Genomic DNA, 19019 nt, shown 5'->3' on the forward strand with positions numbered 1-19019 from the left:
CTTCTCGAGCAATTTGAGATGAGTTGCAGTGATTAGATGGTTTGATGCTTGGACATCTTTAAACTGACCTGCGCAGCACGTGGCCATGCTCTGTAAAGGACAAAATGTCCTGGGATCTTTGATGTCCTGCCAAATGTGTTTGTATTTATTCATCCCGTCGTGTATTATTATTATTGGAATGTTTACTCTGTCCACGAAGGATTATGAGTTGGGCTTTTTTGATTCAGCATCGCGGGTGAAAGCTCTGTTTACATTACGCGTAGACAGGGTCCGGCGTCTTTGACCCCGATTTAGAGGCGATAATCCACACCGTAGCATTCATTGAATGCTCGGCACTGTCGCCAATCTGCCGAGAGCTCTGTGTACATTCTACGAATCTTTCCCGAGTAAATAGCACCTCTCGGTAGTCCTGTTCCTTGCGTAATTCCTGGTGCAGCGGGCGGTCAGCCAGGGTTGCAGAGGGAAAGTTTACTCATGCACTTTACTCGGCGTGTTTAAAAATGTCACGGAGCTGTGTTTTTACTTCTGGAGTGAGATGCACCCCCAAGGGAAGAAATTTGGACCTTGTTTTTGCGCTCCGCTTCTCCACAGGCAACCAAATAAAATTCGACAGTTCGGAGGGGCACTCTCGTGCTCACAATACATGTAGCATTATGTCGTGCGCATACGAATCGAAAGTTAACAATCCAGCTGAACGTTATCAGTTATAGCCTCTTTGTCAGGGCCCTGCTAGATGAAGAGCTTTCCCACACTGTGTCAGTTGTGGGGGTTGTTGGATCCGACTTTATCACACTGATTATATTGCAGCTTGGGGAATTGTGAGGCTTCAGGACCGGTTCAGATATCCACTAGCCACTGATGCCAACCGATGGCTGGGAATCGATGTCAGGTTTCCGCTGATTAATAACCGTGGTCCACAAACTCACTGCAGCACCATCGCTCCCACCAATCGTTGCTATCAGGCTCCAGGACAGACAATGTTTAAAAACAATTCTACCGCTGAAATGATAAAAGAATCCAAATTTTAATGGAATCGTGAGCTTGAATTGTCACAGTTTATAGAATTTTGAGGCAGGGGGCTGCGAATTCTTACAAAGCTTAGAGCTCAAGGTGAGCGAGGGGTGGGGGTTGGGAGATAGGAAAGGGCTCGGGGTCAATGAGGGGGCGTGATGAGGCATATGTGGACTTTGTAAACTTGAAGGCAGTGTGTGCCATTTCTACTTTAAGTAAAGTTGTGCTGTAGTGCTTTTGAGGGGGATTTCTGCATATATTTACATTTGAGGTAAAATACATGTGAACGAGATGTTGAGTACTTTACGCTCACGAATGTTTCAATTAGTTATCTATGGAGTAATGTTTATGATGTTGCTATGACCTCTCGTTATTTAAGCAGGCACCCAATTGCGGGCCTCCCAAGTGTGCTCTGTGCCACGTAGCCTCGTGCTAAATATAACGGACCGTGCACATTCCAAATGTACCAATAATTGCCACTGTATGGCCTGCATAATGAATACTGATGCCTTAACGTCGTTGGGCAGTATTCCGGTCGCATTGACTTAAAAAAAAAGATCTAAATTACAATGCAAAGAAATACTTATTTCCATAATTTTGTCGCATTTTAATGAACTGCGCGATGCGCCAAATTTTCCACGCACTATTTGTGCGTACGTGCTAATTGCCGCATGCAAGGGATAGGAATTTTGAATGCTAGCACATCGTCTGCCAAATTACTCGCACAGCTGCGCTCACCGTCATTAAACTACGCGACGGTTGTTGCCCATCGCCACTGCCTTGAAATTACATCCCTTTATCACCGACCCACCTCCTTCCCCCCCCGCCTCCACCTAACTCTTCCCCAGCCCTTGTGTTTCCTCTCGCAGTGATGAACCTTGCGCTTGGCCGGCACGCGGCGTGCGCGCACCGTTGGTTGTGTGTGTGCCGCAGGTGGCGACGGTGGCGGACGCGTACGGCTACAAACCTCACTGGGCTGAGGTGCTTCACCACCAGGTGGTCCAGCAGGGAAACTTTAGCTTCTTCGATGACTTCAAGAGCCGGGGCCACCTGGAGTCCCCTATAATCCAGGACGTTGTCAACATGTGAGATGACCCATATGCTTCCCACGAGCACACGGAGGGATGGATAGGTCTACCCTCGCTCTGCCTCCCAACTCCCCCCCCCCCCCCCGCACTGCCACCTTCATCACACCCCATCGACAGCCCTGTCGAATACATTACAACGTTGACGTGTTTTTGATGAAGACCTCAGCTGTGGTGCATATCGGTCGGTCAGAAGGCAGGAATGAGGGGCTCTCATAGTTATTCGATGGATTGTCAAAGATCGATCGATATTGCGAGTCTAGGATTCTTTTTGCCACCTCGTTTTTATTGTTTCTCGTTCCGTTTCGTGTACATTTTTATTGTTATCCCCGTTTAGCCTGAATGTAACAACATGCCCAGGTGTGTTTAGTCTGTATTAATTGTAAATAATTCTTTTATCACAGAATCAACCAAAGCAACCCACTCGACTTCCTAGTTCATTACCTGATTAAGCCCAAAGGAGTTTTAATTGCAAAGTCTTATGTTGCTATTAAATGCAGTCATGAAAAGTCTCCAACCAGCCAATGGTGAGCTTAATTGGTCGAAATGTGCTCAATATATGGGCCATATATAAATAATGTATTTGTAAACTTGACAATCTTGAGGGTTGGTGGAGGGTTCATGACAAATGTTGGCATAAAACCACCACTGGCCGAACCCAAAAATGTATACTGCTCAGTCAATTCTCACATACACACAACTCAACGTATGTATCGTGAGCACGAGACATTGTAATTGATGAATCAATGCATCGTCGCACGATGATCGGTCAGTGCTTGTGGCAGGCATTGACACCATTTAAGTAATGACGTGCATCCTTCATTCACACTTTGCCACACAGAAGACGAAGTGGCGTGCCTTCTTTGCCTGCACACAAATTACGTGCCATGCATACATCTTTGTAATTTTACGACTTGTGAATAACAATGCAATTTAAACTTTTTTTTGAGTGCCCTTAAAGCATGTAATGGCACATATCACGGCTATAGTTCAGATTTTTTTAGACAAGTCAATTGTCTCCACGTGCATGGACTTATTTCTTGCTTGGTGGTACTAAGCTGGTGGTGCAAATTATAGTCGTATGACGGAGACCAATCTCTCCATGAGACAAGCATTGTTGACTTCTCACAAACACTAACGTGTAAGCGCCGGAGGTATACGACGAGTCAAAGCTGCCGGCAATGCAAACGCTTATTGCTATGCCACAGTGCCACCTAGCCGGCTTCACGTTGCAGTGCATTCGGCGTTTCATGTTTCGGCTCCACTGTGCAGGAACCTCTCAATTATCCAAGTGGCAGATGTTGACTGTGCTTGCCAATTTTATATTTCTCGCTCATGGTATCGGTGCTCACAGCACCGCAGGACTTGCTGACTACTAAACCCGATTGCTTAAAGGCACAAATATAAACGGGTGTCGTCTTCACCCACATTCTTAATGGGTTGTCTGTAAATATTTTTTAGCCAAATATATGTACGTTTTTGCATGGTCTCTGTTTTTTGTATTATCTGGGCCATGCCTCTCAATAAGCCCAGATAATTGTATTGAGAAGGAAGCTATGCTAGTCTGCTGTGGAGTAAGGGTTAGCACACGGGACTGGCAATCTAAAGGTCGCCGGTTTGATTTGATCTCGCAGTGCGGTAGTTGAAATGTTGGCGCAGGTTTATCGAATCCCCTGCGGTGATGGGTACATGAATCGATTGGCAGGGTGCCTGATACGTCTGGTTAGCATGGAATAGGCCTAATTCCCTCTAAAGGGGCTCTTCAGAGCTCACACTAGTGGAGGCCCTTCCGCCAGCAGTGGCTTAAGACATTACCTTTTACGCTAGACTGCTTCTACTGCTGCTGCGGTTTCTCCGTCTGCTCAACTCCACGCTTACCAACACTCCACACTGGCGAGATGTTAACTACCTCGCCTGGTATACAGGTCGTGAGTTTGATCCCAACCCTGCCCAACGCCTATTTGGAGTTTGCATCTCTCTCCCCCTTTGTGTCACATGCATTTTTCGCCGGGTCTTCCAGTTTTTCTCTCCACATTTAGAATCGACATGCGTCTGAGTATTTGGATGTTGTAAATTTCCACAATCCACATCGTTGAGCTCTCAATTGTGACTAGGTCACCTCTGAAACAAAACTATGTACCTCAGTGCGCCTTACCTGGTAAAATACAAAAGTAGTAATGGTGCCTCACAGCAAGGTCCGGGTTTATCGCCTCTGAAAGAGAGCTAATCGCTCAGTGGGCCTTACATGGTCAAATAAAAAGTTGAGTTCATAGTTTTAATAGCTTGTTCTCCCGACAGCTACAGGAAGGTGGAGGAGCCGTCGGCGGCGCATCGCGACAACATGAAGAAGCTGCTGCGCCACAGCTGGAACGTGTGCCTGTGCCTCACATACAGCATGGCCTTCCAGTGCGACTTCCGGGATCTGGCCGGCGAAATGCTTGCCCACCCGGGCGCCAAGTACTACCTCAACGACACGCTTGCCAGCTATCAGGCCGGTTAGTTACCACCTTAGCACCAGAGGGGGGGGGTGGGCGGGTTATTGCAAAAGTTGACTCATTAGCTCCCTCTGTTTATTTGTCTTTAAGATACGGTAAATCTTATGCAATTTTACCAAAACGTGAGTATCAAACTGCTGCCAATTGGTGATTTTAAAAAAACCAGCACGAAGATAAGCCTTGTCTGGCAAAGATGATGTCACGCTTGGCATGACATCTCATCATGTGGGTTGGAACGTATGGCTATTGTTGCCAATTAAATGCGTTCCTTTTGACTAATACATGCTGAAAAGGCACAATTCGTGCATGAGTGATTTTTCTTGCTTTTATTAACAAGCCCCTATTTTGCCTCCATCACCTTGCATAATGAAGGACCTTTTTTTGTTAAAGATGATTTTCACCAGTTTGAACAGCCTTGCATAACCAAATCACCTGGAATATGCCCAGTTGTCATATCAGCGTGCACAAGTTGCTATACGCTGTGGCATCAGATAGCTGGACTAAAAAACATACATGTATGATCCCATGTCTGTTCCCCACCTTAACAAACCCACACTGACCAGCATAGTGAAGTATGGTCAAGTAATCCCCACTACAAAGACAGAGGAGGCCCTCGCCAAGCAGTGGATTGACAAGGCTCGACGTGTACCGAACCAAATGCGTCTTTGAATTTTAAATCAGACGACACCCACTCCAGTCTGTAAATATGCATTTTGGTATTGCTTGCAAGATACCAATGTTTGTTTAAACATGACTTCCATGGTGCTGTTTATCTTGCCTATTTCACCGCAAGACAATATTGACAAATGGTTTGCTTTATTGCCATTCTTGATTAAATTTGACATTCACAGTGTATGCTGTTAAACCTGGAATGGGCCACAATGGCCTGGCTTCAAATTGCTAAATGTCAGCACATCAAATACGTGTGCAGCTTTTTTGAGATGTCCTTATGTTAACTCAATGAACTGAACATTTTCATCTCCACTTACACGACTGCTTGTGTGGGAGGGTTTTTGGTCAAGTCACGTTTTCACACTGGAAATGAGCAGTTTCAGCAGGGAGTTGATATTCAAAGGTCTACATGTATTTGCATAAGCACGACTCGATACTGCAGAGAAAAATTCAACACGCAAACAGCCAGCGTGGCTGTATCCATGACCGCCCATCAATGCCAGTTTTCAGCTCTGCCCAAAGCTTAGCGGTCACAACATGAGAACATGTCCTGTATTTGCCTTTTATTAAATAAAACTAAATACTGCAGGGAGTATAATTCACTTGTAATACAGTTGTCGTTTATGAAACAAGTTAATTTTGGAGCATTGAGAATGGCTCATTGAAATGGATTAAGACGGCATCATCCGGGTTTGAGTCGGCGGCACAGCGATTTATGGTGATGGACGGAGTCTGAAACCTTATTTCCGAGTATGGAAATAATTCAGGGCGATGCATACAACAATTACGCAGCACGTTATGGATAAGTTTTATTATACAAAAATAGCTAGGCCATTCTCAATTTCCCGCAGTGTTACTTTATTCCATGATCAAAATGCGGCAAAAATGCAAGTGAAATTATCCAACTGTGTTAACTTTAAACAACCCAAGATTCAAAGCTCAAACTGCAATAGCAAGTGGAACACCCCCCCCCCACCACCTTGCCCCTTCCACTGACGAGCAGGGAAATAGTTGAATTCTGGCCGCCAGAGGTGGACTTGGCAGCGTTTGTGAAAACGTAAAGCACTGCAGTGTACGCTAGTGCGTGGGCGCGCTCCCTCGCAGTAAAATTGCAGACAGTTCCCATTATTCTGGCTTCTTCGTGCCACGAGCTGGGCCTCTCCAGGGTGTCTCCGATGGCAACTTGATGGAAGTGATAAAGATGATGCTTGAGGCGGGTGTCATAGTTCCAGGTGTTTGGGGGGGGGGGGATACAAGCAGCAGCAGGTGTCACATGAAGTCTTCGTATTCGTCATATCCTGCAGGACCCTCGTCAAAAGCCTCGAGCTCATCGCGCAAGTTTGCCTTGAACCCACCGCCTGGCATGCTGGCCCGTTTCTTTTTGTTCTTTACCTTCTTCTCCTGTGGAAAACAATCAAATGCCAAATATTTTTTTTAATGCAAAACGTACTGCCATACCTCGCTCAGCTGACCAAGCACAACGAGCAAGTCGGAGGTCGTTTACCAATAGGGGAAAGCCGATAAACTGTTGTCGCCCGGTTGGGAAAAGGGGATCTGACCGTGAAGTTAAATAGCGAGGCCATAAATCAATGACATGCCCAACAACTGAAATGTTTAAATAAAGAAAAACACCACAGTGACCAATACAATAATAGTATTGTGGTTGGATAATGTACATTGATTGCAAAATTACAAAGTGATTATCTAAAGACATTTGAAAGATCAGAAATAACAATGTTTATTAACTATTTATCCACTGTGTCTGCCTGAGCTAAAGAGGGTACCCATAGATGTCAATGTGTTTTTCCTGTTTCACAGCACTCATTAAATGCAAACACCACTGATTATAACAGGTGGGACCAGCTCTAAATTAATATATAATTAAAACTTTCATTCTACCAGGAAGGCCCACTAAGCTATATAGCTCTTTTTCATAAGCAACCTGGTCACAAATGTTAGCTCATCGAATTGGCTTGTGGAAATGCATGACAACTAAATACATGTTTCTAAATGTAGAGGGAAAACTCTTAGACCCAGAGAAAAATCTACATGACCTGGGGAGAACATGAAAATTCCAAATATACAGGCTTCAGGGTCGAACCCACAACCTCCCACATACCAGGTGAGGTAGTTAACATATAGATGCACATCCTGCCAAATGCTCAATTTTCTGAAAGAAGTGTACACCACCTTCAATCCAAAGCATTTATCTCTTCCCACCTGTGAATTGTTATATATTTAACATTACAAAGTGATTTTTCCTGGCATATTCAATTTCCACAACTATTCTGAGAATAACTACTGAAATAGACATGGAGTTTAACTGTACAAATAACAAATCAATGGAAACGGCTAAATACTTTTGTAAATCAAGTCAGATTGTCCAATTTAAGCTGCAGATAGCTATATATACAGGGCATTGTGGTGGACCTTTTAAAGGGTTCTCATGCAATTATAGACAAGGGTGTTTTAACAGTGACGTTACTCGCCCCCCGGGGGCGGACAGAACCCATCCATGGGCACCGACAGTGGGTCCCAAGTGACCTTTATGAAAACTCCTAATCATGGTTATGACGGGGAGTACTAACACATTTGCGTCAGCATACTGAATGTCAAATAATTGTGAGCAACGTATTGTTATTGTCGACTAATTGTTGGATGTCGAGTTTTCCAAACGGTGGGACTTGTCTGATCATTCTTCACCACGCATTGGTGAAGGGGGAAGGGATTATCTCCTTCCCGATTGATGTTGTTACTTGGAATAGAACGTTACCAAATTCGTAGTGCAGTGCACAAATCTGTTCCACCCAATTATAAATGTACTTATTACAAATCATAGTGCCTAAGCACCAGTTGTTGGGTGATGCATTTACTCTGCATACGCTAAGCAGCCTATGCAACAAAAAGCCACCAGCTTAATCAACAACAACCACACCACAAGTCAAGAGTCTCTACCTCCTTTTAAAGGCTGAGCTATGCAGCCTGGCTGCTTAGGGTTAGCATAGAAAGGCTTTTCACATCCCCAGCTTTCAGCAGTCTGCTCTCCCCACCGCCTCCACCAATAACCGTGACAACCTGGACCAAACCTCACTAGTGGTCATGGCAACGGGCTCATAGTCTGTCTTGTCACCATTGCACAAGCATGCGCTCTGAAATTCACGTGAATATTGTAAAAGTCAACTATTAGCGTATTCTAAATAAAATTAGTTCACAGGATTGCAATATTTGCAAGTTTAAACACCTTTGGTAACGACTCGTAATTTCTGGAGAAAAAAAAACACTTAATCTTGGTAGTGACTCATTCGGGAGCACGCCGGAGTGTCTTACAGCTTAATGAGAGAGCCCAAAGAGACTAATTGGAAGGGGTCAGAATGGCAGAAGTGCAGTAACAGTGGCAGCACTATAATGGTACATTTAATGAGTCTTTGCATCCAAGTGCTTGTATACAATTGGTGGGACGCAATTGCATGGCAGTTAGCACACCACTACCGGATTTTCCCGCATATAACCCGGCAGACGCATATACCCCACAAAAATAGCGTTTTGTGTAAAACAAATTTAAAATATACCGCATGCATTCATATCTTTAACGTCATTACCGCAGCTTAATTCCATCATATTAATACAAAGTTTACATTTGTAATACATTCCACTATCAATTGTTAACATTAAAATCATAACGTGCACAAAGAAAACTAACCGGAAACGAGTGAACTTAAAACAGTAAATAAGTAACAAAAGGAAATATTCAATAGATAAGTAACGCACAACTGGTTGATAAGTAAGCGTACTGTTAGGCTTACCAGCATTCGACCTCATCATATTACAGCTACTGGACCAGTAGTTACCCCTTTACAGTTTTAGCACTGGTAGATTGCGCACTGCGCTTACAATAGCGGCACTGCGGTAACGCCATTGCCTCCTGACAACACAGCCATTGGAAGTTTTAAACAAAGCTCATGGTCGCGACTGTATAGTGCTCAGCCAATAGCAACGGCCCAAGGGTCTCAGCAATTATGATTCCGCGTCTGGTAGACGCTTGTTAAGGCCCTTCCCATTATGCAATCCATAGCCTCAGCTGAAACTTTCGCACCCCCCTACAGCCACTGAAAGTATTACGGTAAACAAAGTGCACCCACTTCAAACATTGTCGTTTCATTGTACAAACAATTCGAATAATTTAAAACGTGATAACATATTCTTGGTTCTTTTGGTAAAGTCACGTATTAGGGAAACTATAAAATTATAAAACAATAAAATTCTCACGACGTTTCGACTGCAACACAAGCAATCATCAGTGATAACATGTGCAATTTTAGTGGGAGTGGTTTATTCAGCAGTGCTTTAGTCAAAGGTAAGTGTTGCATAATGGATAGTCCTACCATGAAAAAATTAAACGAGTTGTGACATGTCACACGTGTAAAATATTTTTGGGATAGCCCGCACCTCCATATACCCCGCAGGGTCTTGTTTTGTTTGTAGAAAGTGGTATACCCTGCGGGTTATATGTGGGAAAATACGGTACATATCCAGTGACCTGCATTAAGATTGCTGGCCACGGCTAAGGTATCTGTGGAAATGATCTACACTTCAACCCCATGACCACAGTAGGAAGGAGGCCTTCATCCAGTAGTGGACTGACAAGAGGGCTTCTTGATACCTTGTAAGGATGGACAAGCTTAAGTCAGGGCTCTGAATGAAATTAAAACCTTGGTAACAGAAAGGAAAACCAAAATTGCCCGTGTTGTGATTAACAACACTACTATGGCCCTATGCCCACAGGATACTTGGACTAATTGCTCGGGTTACTCAATGACTTGCTAATATTTAACCTGCCTGTAGTATCCTTTTATACAGTTAGTAAAACTGTGTACATACAATGTGCAAGTCTGCATTTCACTAAATATACTAAATAGGATGAATACTCATCTTGACAAAACTTAAATGCTAAAAAAAACTCCATGGCAACAATTGTCACTGCTTATTTACTGCGGCTGTGTTGTCTCCCCACATGGTGTTCAAGAGACTTGCTTGAAGAGCGATGATGTGTATGAACGCTCAAGTGCTGCGAGGTGACAAACAGCAGGTGCACTTACCTTGTCTGCCTTCTGTTTCTCAACACACAGGACGTTTAAAGTGGAGCTGAGCTTTTTCACATCCTCCATTTCCACTGCATGGAGCACAAGGCCGGGGGGGGGGGAAATGGTTACCAATCAGGCACTTATGGTACAAGTGCTGGAGGAAGCTTTTCAAGCGAAAGGCGCCTTAAGAGCGATGAAAGTGTACATGATTGTTCACGTTTGTGTTCGGAGTACTCAAAAAAAACATTTCATGGAGATTCTTGAGTTGGTCAAAACACCGGGAATGATTTTCAAAAATGGGGAAAATGCAGTGTGGCTTAAAATCCAGTGCAATTTCTTCTGAGGCTTTTTCAGTGCAAAACTCTCAAAAAATGTTCACCATTAAGTTGAATGCCTTTTTTTCCCCACATCTAGATTTAAATTAAAGATTGTTTCACTTTAAGATGTTAAAATGCACAAGGTGTCCTGTACAAAACTATAACGATTATACACAATGTGTACAATAAAGGCTGAACAATGTTTATCATTTCAAATGTCCTGCGACAAGTGCACGGCTCCGTGCCAATATACAAAGTCATATCATTGCTGAGCTTAAAGTAACAAAAAAAGATTAAAAGAACAAATTGTGCACAAATGCAAGCTGTACCAATTTCTAATTCATACCCTTGTCTTAAGTCAACAAATGAGCTCAAATGTCACTGCCTGTCAGCTGCTGTGCAGCACAAGCAGGTTTTGTTTCATGGAACAATCAAGAATCGCAGGCATAAGGTGGTACTCGAGGAACTAAAAGAACTAGACATGGCCGTGTAAAATTATGCAATGCCACAACATGCAAAGAATATATATTTGTTGTAAAAGGTCAATAAACCTGAGCATAAGAAAATAATCTATTGTGCCGGTTAATTTTGCATCTTATTAACTGACCCCAGAAGCAAAGGAGCATTTGCTAACATCTGGCAGGTGTGTCCAACGGACGTTGATTTGTTAGAATGTCAAATGTGAGCCGCGAATTTTATTTAATTCGCTGCTCACGTCTCCAACTCCATTTACCACTTTGCTCATCGAGGCTTTGTTTGATAAATAGCAGTGAAATGGCAACCTGTACTGTGACTCGAAGCATAAATGCACACTTCCATTCCGTTTGTGCTTCTTCCCCAAGTGTAGGCAGTTGTTTCCCCCCTTCTGTTTATCTAGGGAAGCCTCTGAGTTTCAAGTCACTCCAAGTTGGATCCTGCACAGTGGGAAGATTATCCCATGCCTCAATATTTTAATGTGGAAGGAAATTGGCGTGCTCAGATATCTTGCCCAACTGCATGCAACGCATGGTTTTGTTTAACTGCTACAAATGCTTGGATCTTTATCAGTATTGCAAGAGGGATGATTTTTACCGTACAGCACAATCACGTGTTCTTGCCATATAGTAAAATGTCTTTAGATGCTTATTTTAAAACTAGCCTTTTGACCATCCAAGGACGGGTTTATTGCAGTAAATCTGAAACGTGCAAGCGAAAAGCAGACCGCGCATGATATTCAATGCATTAATGCGTGTGCAATTTGTAAGGGCGTGGTGACAACAGACCTCTTTCATTTCAAGGTAATAATCCCTTGTTCATCATGACGTCCTTTTTACTTTGATGTCTCAATAGCGTTACGGAGATTGTGTGACGGTGAGGGTTCTGCCTTTGCAGTGAGGGTTGTAAGTTGACGCCGAGGAGGGGGGAGGAGGCGCCTCGGCCCCCCATGTGGAGTAACGTCAGCCGCTAATTATTATGAATGGGGGGGGGGGGCGTCCATTTGGAGAACGTCATTATAATGATTATTAATGAGGGGGGCTGGTCGATGCGGAGTGCGGTGATGCGCTTTAAGGACAGACATTCCTGGGTGAGTAGGTCTACAATAAATATTCAACTTTCAGTGGTTACATCTTGGCATGTAATCATTTATCCCCTCGCTGTTCAGGGTTCATAATTTAAAAGTAAATTCCGTGTTTCATTTTTCATCTCATGCATTCCTATTGGCTGATTTACAGTTTGTTTTACCCTATTAGCCTAAAGGTAACATTAGTACATGTGTATTCACCGTAAATAACGGATTCTCATACATGTGGATGCATGTGAGAATAATAATGGATGTGTTGAGATACTTCAACATGAGACGCTTTAATAAAATAGAGATTGATGTATCCTGTGCCTCGCAACATCTGCAAGAGGTGTTATTTTATCAAATACAACTCCGGTGAAATGCTGCCATCTAGCGACAAGCGGGGAATCTTGCACCACCATTACACATTGGCTCATGGGGGTTACCGTTTCTCCCCCCAACCCCCCACTGGACATGTAAGCAGTCAGGCATGTGTGACGCATATGCCCGGTGCAAGTGAAACGCCGCTTTTGTGGGGTGAACTCACGGCTGATGCAGATGTCACGAAACAGGGCCTCCAGGAAACCCACGTAATGCACAGACTTCTCGTACTGTGTGACCTTCCGTCGGAGGGCATTTCCAAACTCCACAAAGTCTTCCTTCGTCACAGGGTTCAAAACATCTACGCTCACGTCCTCTGTGCTTCTTTCGCCTAACAAACAAAAGTTTAAGGAAGCGACCGGAAGCAAATTAAAAACAATAGGGTGGCACAGTCGGTAGTGCACTGAACTAAGCAAGACCCAACTTTACCAACTGGCACTGACCAGCATGGTGAAGTATGGTAAAACAACCCCCATGATTGACATGGCATGGGGAGGCCTTCATCCAGCAGTTTAACAAAGGGGCAGAAACATAACATTTAACAGTGGAGTGAATGTGCCAAAATTATTGGGTGGCTAGAATTGTTATTGTTTCTGCCACACTACTTTGGGAATAACGGTGAGTGTAGACTTGGAAATGGTATGCAAAGTGTTTACAGTAAAGGCCAAAGTTTGCCCGAACAAAAATCCTTAACGAACAAAAGTTTACTTGTGCCAACAAAAATATACGTTTTTGGATTTCATGTTTGTGCATTAGTAACAAATTCCCCATGTCATTTTCAATATAGTCCAACACAATTCAAGCTCTGAACGTTTACGATTTAAATCGTTCAGTGATGTCAAAAAGTACTTAATACTAGTGCATAGTTACCATTGTGGCTTCAAATAGTTTATATTAAGACAAGTCAATATTCACCACTGAACATGTTAGCACTTGCAGTAATCTACTGCAGTGTCAATAATCAAACAATTTACCGGCACCTCCGAGTAGCACGGTGGGCTACATATGGTTCGAAATAAGTTCAACATAACATACATGCACTTGGATAAAAAAAAATCGAGTCACATTAAACACATTTTGCTCCCTTGTCATTCAAAATCCCTCCCTGCACCTTAAAAATAAAAATTACCCCAGAAAAAAACGGTCTGAAAATAACGACAAACTCAGGATCCAAAACATACCGAAGGTCTCAAGTGCAACATGAAGGTCGGCCTCCTCCTGAAGTTTCTGGAGGCGCAGTTTTTCTAACCGCTCCTCCTCTGGGCTCTGTTTTCTCGTCGGCTCTGTCGCTGCCTGAATAGGCAAGTGGTCGCGCACACAGACAACGATCCTCCATACATAGCCTTTAAGACTGTTGGGGAAATTGCTGTTAGCTAGCACCTCTAATAGGCTAGGACAGCGCACGAGGGGGGGGCAGCATGGCAAGTACCACACCCAGCCCCCTTCATCTCCCAAGTGCTGATATTGTTTACACACTGCACCAGGTACTCATTGATGGTCAGGTCAACCTAGGAAAGGCCAGGATGGGTTCAGCTATTCGCCACTCACGTTAGCATAAGCTGGGAATCGAACCACTTCCCCCACACATACGCATGCCACGCACAACCAGAATAGCATTCAGTCATCTCTGGCAGACAGTTAATATGACTGCTGCACGAGTTGTTTATTCATGGTTGCTTCAATGTGGGGAATTTAGCAATTAAAAATAGCGGAGGAGAGTAATTGTAGGATGGACGATTTCAGAAACAGCACTTGTATACATTTTGATTTAAAGCTTTCGTGACTGCAGTAATTCATATTCTTAGCTCTTTCGGTAAAGTCACGTTGAAGGGAAACAATAAAATAATCAAATATATAAAACGAAACGTCGTGAGACTTTTTACTGTTTTATATATATTTTATTATTTTATTGTTTCCCTTCAACGTGACTTTACCGAAATAGCTATAGCACTTGTATATTTACTAATGTTACAGAATGTGGATCTTGTTTCATGAAACATTTTGACTAACGTGTGCACTATTACAGTTCACGCAGGAATATTCGAGTATAAACAAACTACCTTCTCGTTGACATCTTTCTTTGCTTTTACTTTTTCTGGTTTCTTTTTCTTCTCAGCGGCTTTCACCTCTGCAAAGATAAATATGGTAAAAGCTTTTGTCCAGCCGTTTACAGACACCACTTTAGCCTAGCCCATCACAATGTAATTCCGCAACTACTTAACGGGTGACCAATGTGGTTGCGAGTATCCCCTTACCTGCGGTAGCTTTTGCTTCTCTCTTTTCCTCTTCCTCATCGTCCCAGTTGTCCTGTGCAACACGATCGGAAATCACTCATTAAAGATTTTTGGCGTCGATAAGCAACCTAATTACTATGCACCACTCCCAGCGGTAATTAACAAAGCCTAAAAAAATCTTAGGGGATAAATGCCACCGCCAATAAAACATTTGACATTGCGTGCCACGTGGTGTAATAATACAAGGGTTGAGGACTGGTAATGAAACATCATTTCACTGGGATGACATTTTCTATAATTGCGCATGATTATAGTGAATCCGTTAAGGTTTGTATGAAACTAAGGTTCGTTATAACACCCTTTTTGTCTCCTGATTAGCCAGGGTGAAGTTTGCAGCAGAGTAAACATATCCAGGTCCCCTAAGCCTCGACTCTGGGATATCAAAAGCCTTTTGGAATTTCGAGTACAGTTCACTCTGGCTATTTCCCCACGGGGAAAATGTCGCAATGTAGTCCTTATCTTACCAGTTTCAATTCTTTTAGTTCGTTCCCCCCCCCTGCCACTCCCAACAGTTTTGTATAATCCCACTGTTGCCAACGCCGCTTTGGTGTCCAGATTTTAATTTCCCCACGGGGTGAACTGCAGTTAAACCGTTTTGACACGTCAACACAATCAACCGCTTGTAATTCACCATATGCTACGTCTGGGTAATTGCTGTGCTGCGGTTTACGCTATACTGCGTCGTGGGGCAGACAAGACAGCATGTTGCAAATCCATGGCGGTCCAGTCACATCTACAATTATTGGGGGTACAATGTAGATGTGCTTGTGTAAAGGGCAGGGTTAACTCCCTGCAATGTTAGGGTCCTTCAATTGTGGGGGGTATCCAACCCCCCTTCTTTTCTAGCCACGGTTCCTCTTTTTAACACGAGACGCCATCCTTAAGAGGTTACAATCGATTTTGAGGTACCCGTAACAATGTGCAAGGGACTTTGATAAATCCAACTGCTGGATGAGGGCTTCCTCAAGTCATCATGTGAGCCACACTTCAATACTGCACGCAGGTCGGTGCGGGCTGGTGATAGCGGGGAGCACAGACGGAGAAGTACAGCACGATGGATTTCGCTCCGCTACCTACTACGAATATAAAATCCACTTTTTGCAATGAGGCCTCGATAGTTCTCGGTCTATCCTACCCACACGCCCTCCCTCTAACGCCGGTCCGGGCCGCGCCCTGTTGCCGCTGCTGCCACTGCCGAGTTGGGGCGGCCAGAGTGCGCGTTTCCTCCCCGCCTCAAGCGGCGTACAATAGCCACGCGGGCCGACTTAACCACGTTTAACCAATGTTAATCCTGTCCCGTGGTAAATGCCAGTTAACGAGATCATGCGGTCTCGGCGGAGCCGGTCCGAGACCTGTGGACCCGGCCTCCTTTAGTTCTGAACCTCACCCGCCACCACCGCTCCCCACCAGACCAGGCAAATCACGTTCGAATTCCGGACCAGGGCTGTTCAGGGGCTAAACCACGAGGCCGGTTCTCTTCTGAACACACAAGCCCATCACATCCGGCGATGTTCAATCCCGGACCGAGACCGGGTCTGGACCCAGGCTTGGTCCGCCCGCGATGCGGTTCTGGGGTTCTGGCACAAGTCCCGATTGGGATCCCAGGTTCAAGTTTGGTCCGCGATCCCGGTTCGGTTCATTCTTGGACCCGATTTGGTAAGGGGTTCCCCCCCCCGCCGGTCCTGTTTAGATGCACTTTGTAGTCCTGGCTCAGGCCAAGTTGTAGTTCTGGTGCCGCTTGAAGTTTAATCCTTGCTCAGTCCCATTCGAGATCTGGCCCTGGTCTGGTCCATTCGTGATCGATCAGATTCTAGTCCTGATAACGATGCGGTCTTGATAGGGGCGGGTGGGGGGGGCGGTTCTGGTCCATAGGCCTGGGTCCGGTTTGAGGCCTAGTCCGGCCGCGGCAGTTTTACAACAACAAAAAAACAGTTTTGCTTCAGCTTCTGAGTCCCTCGCCCCTTCCCAGTCCTTATCCTGATCAATCATTCCGCTGTTCCGTCTCGACACGGTCGCCGTTCACTGCCCCCCCCCACAACACCAAACCCCCGGCGCGCACGACCCCTCGACTCGCTCGGCGTCCCGGGTCTCCCCGTGTCAGCGCGCCGGCCACCTTCACGTTGTCATCCTCGTCCTCGCCCTCCCACTTGTCTATCGCCAACGCCGGCTTGAGCGCCTCCGCAACGAATTCTTCCACGTCTGCTGCCAAACCCAAGACACACACCACACCACACAGACCCCCCCTTTATAGCCTTAACACACTGTGACACACACCGCACACAGACCCCCTTCCCTTAGACTGTGACACACACACAGATACCCCCATGTCGCCTTTAACAGACTGTCGGAACAAGTTGCGGCTAGCAAGCGAATAGCAACGGCATCTATGCAGGCCGGCAAAACTGTGGCGGCACAACGAGTGGTGTTAGTGGTGTTAGGGTGGCCGTGGTTGGCCACAGCACCACGCCCGACACACACACACCGTGACACGCGGCTCGCTTTATTCTACCGATTATCGAGTCCCGAGGCAGCAGCAAGAGAGCGATAGAGAGAGAATGGCCGGTCCCGCGTCTCTTCACCCCCACCACCTCCTCACACGCCCCACCACCACCTCCTCACACTCACCGCCACCTCACACTCCCCACCACCACCACCTCCTCACACTCCCCACCACCACCACCTCCTCACACTCCCCACCACCACCACCTCCTCACACTCCCCACCACCACCACCTCCTCACACTCCCCACCACCACCACCTCCTCACACTCCCCACCACCACCACCTCCTCCTCACACTCCCCACCACCACCACCTCCTCCTCACACTCCCCACCACCACCACCTCACACTCCCCACCACCACCACCTCCTCCTCACACTCCCCACCACCACCTCCTCACACTCCCCACCACCACCTCCTCACAATCCCCACCACCACCTCCTCCTCACACTCCCCACCACCACCACCTCCTCCTCACACTCCCCACCACCACCTCCTCACACTCCCCACCACCACCTCCTCACACTCCCCACCACCACCACCACCTCCTCACACTCCCCACCACCACCACCTCCTCACAATCCCCACCACCACCTCCTCCTCACACTCCCCACCACCACCTCCTCCTCACACTCCCCACCACCACCACCTCACACTCCCCACCACCACCTCCTCACACTCCCCACCACCACCACCACCTCCTCACACTCCCCACCACCACCACCTCCTCACAATCCCCACCACCACCTCCTCCTCACACTCCCCACCACCACCTCCTCCTCACACTCCCCACCACCACCACCTCACACTCCCCACCACCACCTCCTCACACTCCCCACCACCACCACCACCTCCTCACACTCCCCACCACCACCACCTCCTCACAATCCCCACCACCACCTCCTCCTCACACTCCCCACCACCACCTCCTCACACTCCCCACCACCACCTCCTCACACTCCCCACCAGCGCAGCGGCCGCCGCTCTCCACTCACCCCACGAGTCCGGCTCCGCCATCTTGGCCGCTGACACACGCGCGACGGGGTGGGGGGGGTCACACGCACGCGCGAGGGATGCCGGGAAGTGACGTCGAGGACACGAGCTTGCGTGGTGACGTCGACCCGGCGCGGCGCAGCGCGCGCGTGGGTGACGTCGACGGAGCCAGCTTGCGTGGTGACGTCGCAGGTCGCGTCGCGGAGACGTCACATCGCGTGGATGAGCGTGACATCACGATACCGGCTACGTGACGCGTCACTTTTAATTTTAGCACCATATTCTATGGTTATAAAGTATTAAAGCTTTCGTGACTGCATAAAATTACTCATTGGTTTTTTCGGTAAAGTCACGTATGTAGAAATACAATAAAGTTATTTTAAAACAAAAAACAATCACGTTGTATTTACCTCCGTGATTTGTTCTTGACACCCGATGAAGATCGCTTGCATTGTGATCGAAACGTCGTGATTGTTTTTTGTTTTAATATAATTTTATTGTATTTCTACATACGTGACTTTACCGAAAAAACAAATAAGTAATTTTATGCAGTCACGAAAGCTTTAATACTTTATTATCACACTTCTACGGGGAAGTTACCGTTGTAATTATGTGTAAGATGTGCCCCTTTTTTGAGCTGCCGTTTTG

At 46.0% G+C, this 19019-nt stretch overlaps 2 protein-coding genes across 5 annotated transcripts in view; one reads left to right on the forward strand and one right to left on the reverse strand.

Annotated features, from left to right (window-relative positions):
- SPG11 (SPG11 vesicle trafficking associated, spatacsin) overlaps positions 1-10865 on the forward strand; it is a 115076-nt gene extending 104211 nt beyond the window's left edge. For all 3 annotated transcript variants that reach the window (XM_032949337.2, XM_032949347.2, XM_076067078.1), the window contains 3 exons: positions 1945-2096; positions 4395-4591; positions 10390-10865. In XM_032949337.2, the coding sequence (XP_032805228.2) occupies positions 1945-2096; positions 4395-4591; positions 10390-10409 (369 nt within the window). In that variant the 3' untranslated portion in view covers positions 10410-10865. The remainder of the gene's footprint in view (positions 1-1944; positions 2097-4394; positions 4592-10389) is intronic.
- EIF3J (eukaryotic translation initiation factor 3 subunit J) lies at positions 5654-18504 on the reverse strand. 2 transcript variants are annotated; one of them, XM_032949365.2, is made up of 8 exons: positions 18374-18504; positions 16993-17081; positions 14841-14892; positions 14646-14713; positions 13767-13878; positions 12752-12916; positions 10360-10433; positions 5654-6664 (listed from the first exon to the last, which is right to left on the reverse strand). In XM_032949365.2, the coding sequence occupies exons 1-8, from the start codon at positions 18393-18395 to the stop codon at positions 6533-6535; spliced, it is 714 nt and encodes a 237-aa protein (XP_032805256.1). In that variant the 5' UTR covers positions 18396-18504; the 3' UTR covers positions 5654-6532. The 2 variants fall into 2 exon arrangements, with proteins under 2 accessions (XP_032805256.1, XP_032805266.1); XM_032949375.2 differs by having other exon boundaries at positions 16993-17078; positions 18374-18501.
- Positions 18505-19019: the final 515 nt, after the last annotated feature.

The sequence above is a fragment of the Petromyzon marinus genome, chromosome 1 (assembly GCF_048934315.1).
Source record: "Petromyzon marinus isolate PM22_M1 ecotype Great Lakes invasive population chromosome 1, UKy_Petmar_22M1.pri1.0, whole genome shotgun sequence".
Lineage (NCBI taxonomy): Eukaryota > Metazoa > Chordata > Hyperoartia > Petromyzontiformes > Petromyzontidae > Petromyzon > Petromyzon marinus.

Bases quoted from the DNA above. Each gene is read 5' to 3' on its own strand.
- EIF3J (XM_032949365.2), bottom strand. From the start codon at position 18,395: ATGGCGGAGCCGGACTCGTGGG. The intron at 13,879-14,645 runs GTAGTTTGTTTA...TTGCCTATTCAG, and splicing joins AGAAAGATGTCAACGAGAAG to GCAGCGACAGAGCCGACGAG. The intron at 10,434-12,751 runs GTGAGTTCACCC...TGCTCCATGCAG, and splicing joins TCGTGACATCTGCATCAGCC to TGGAAATGGAGGATGTGAAA.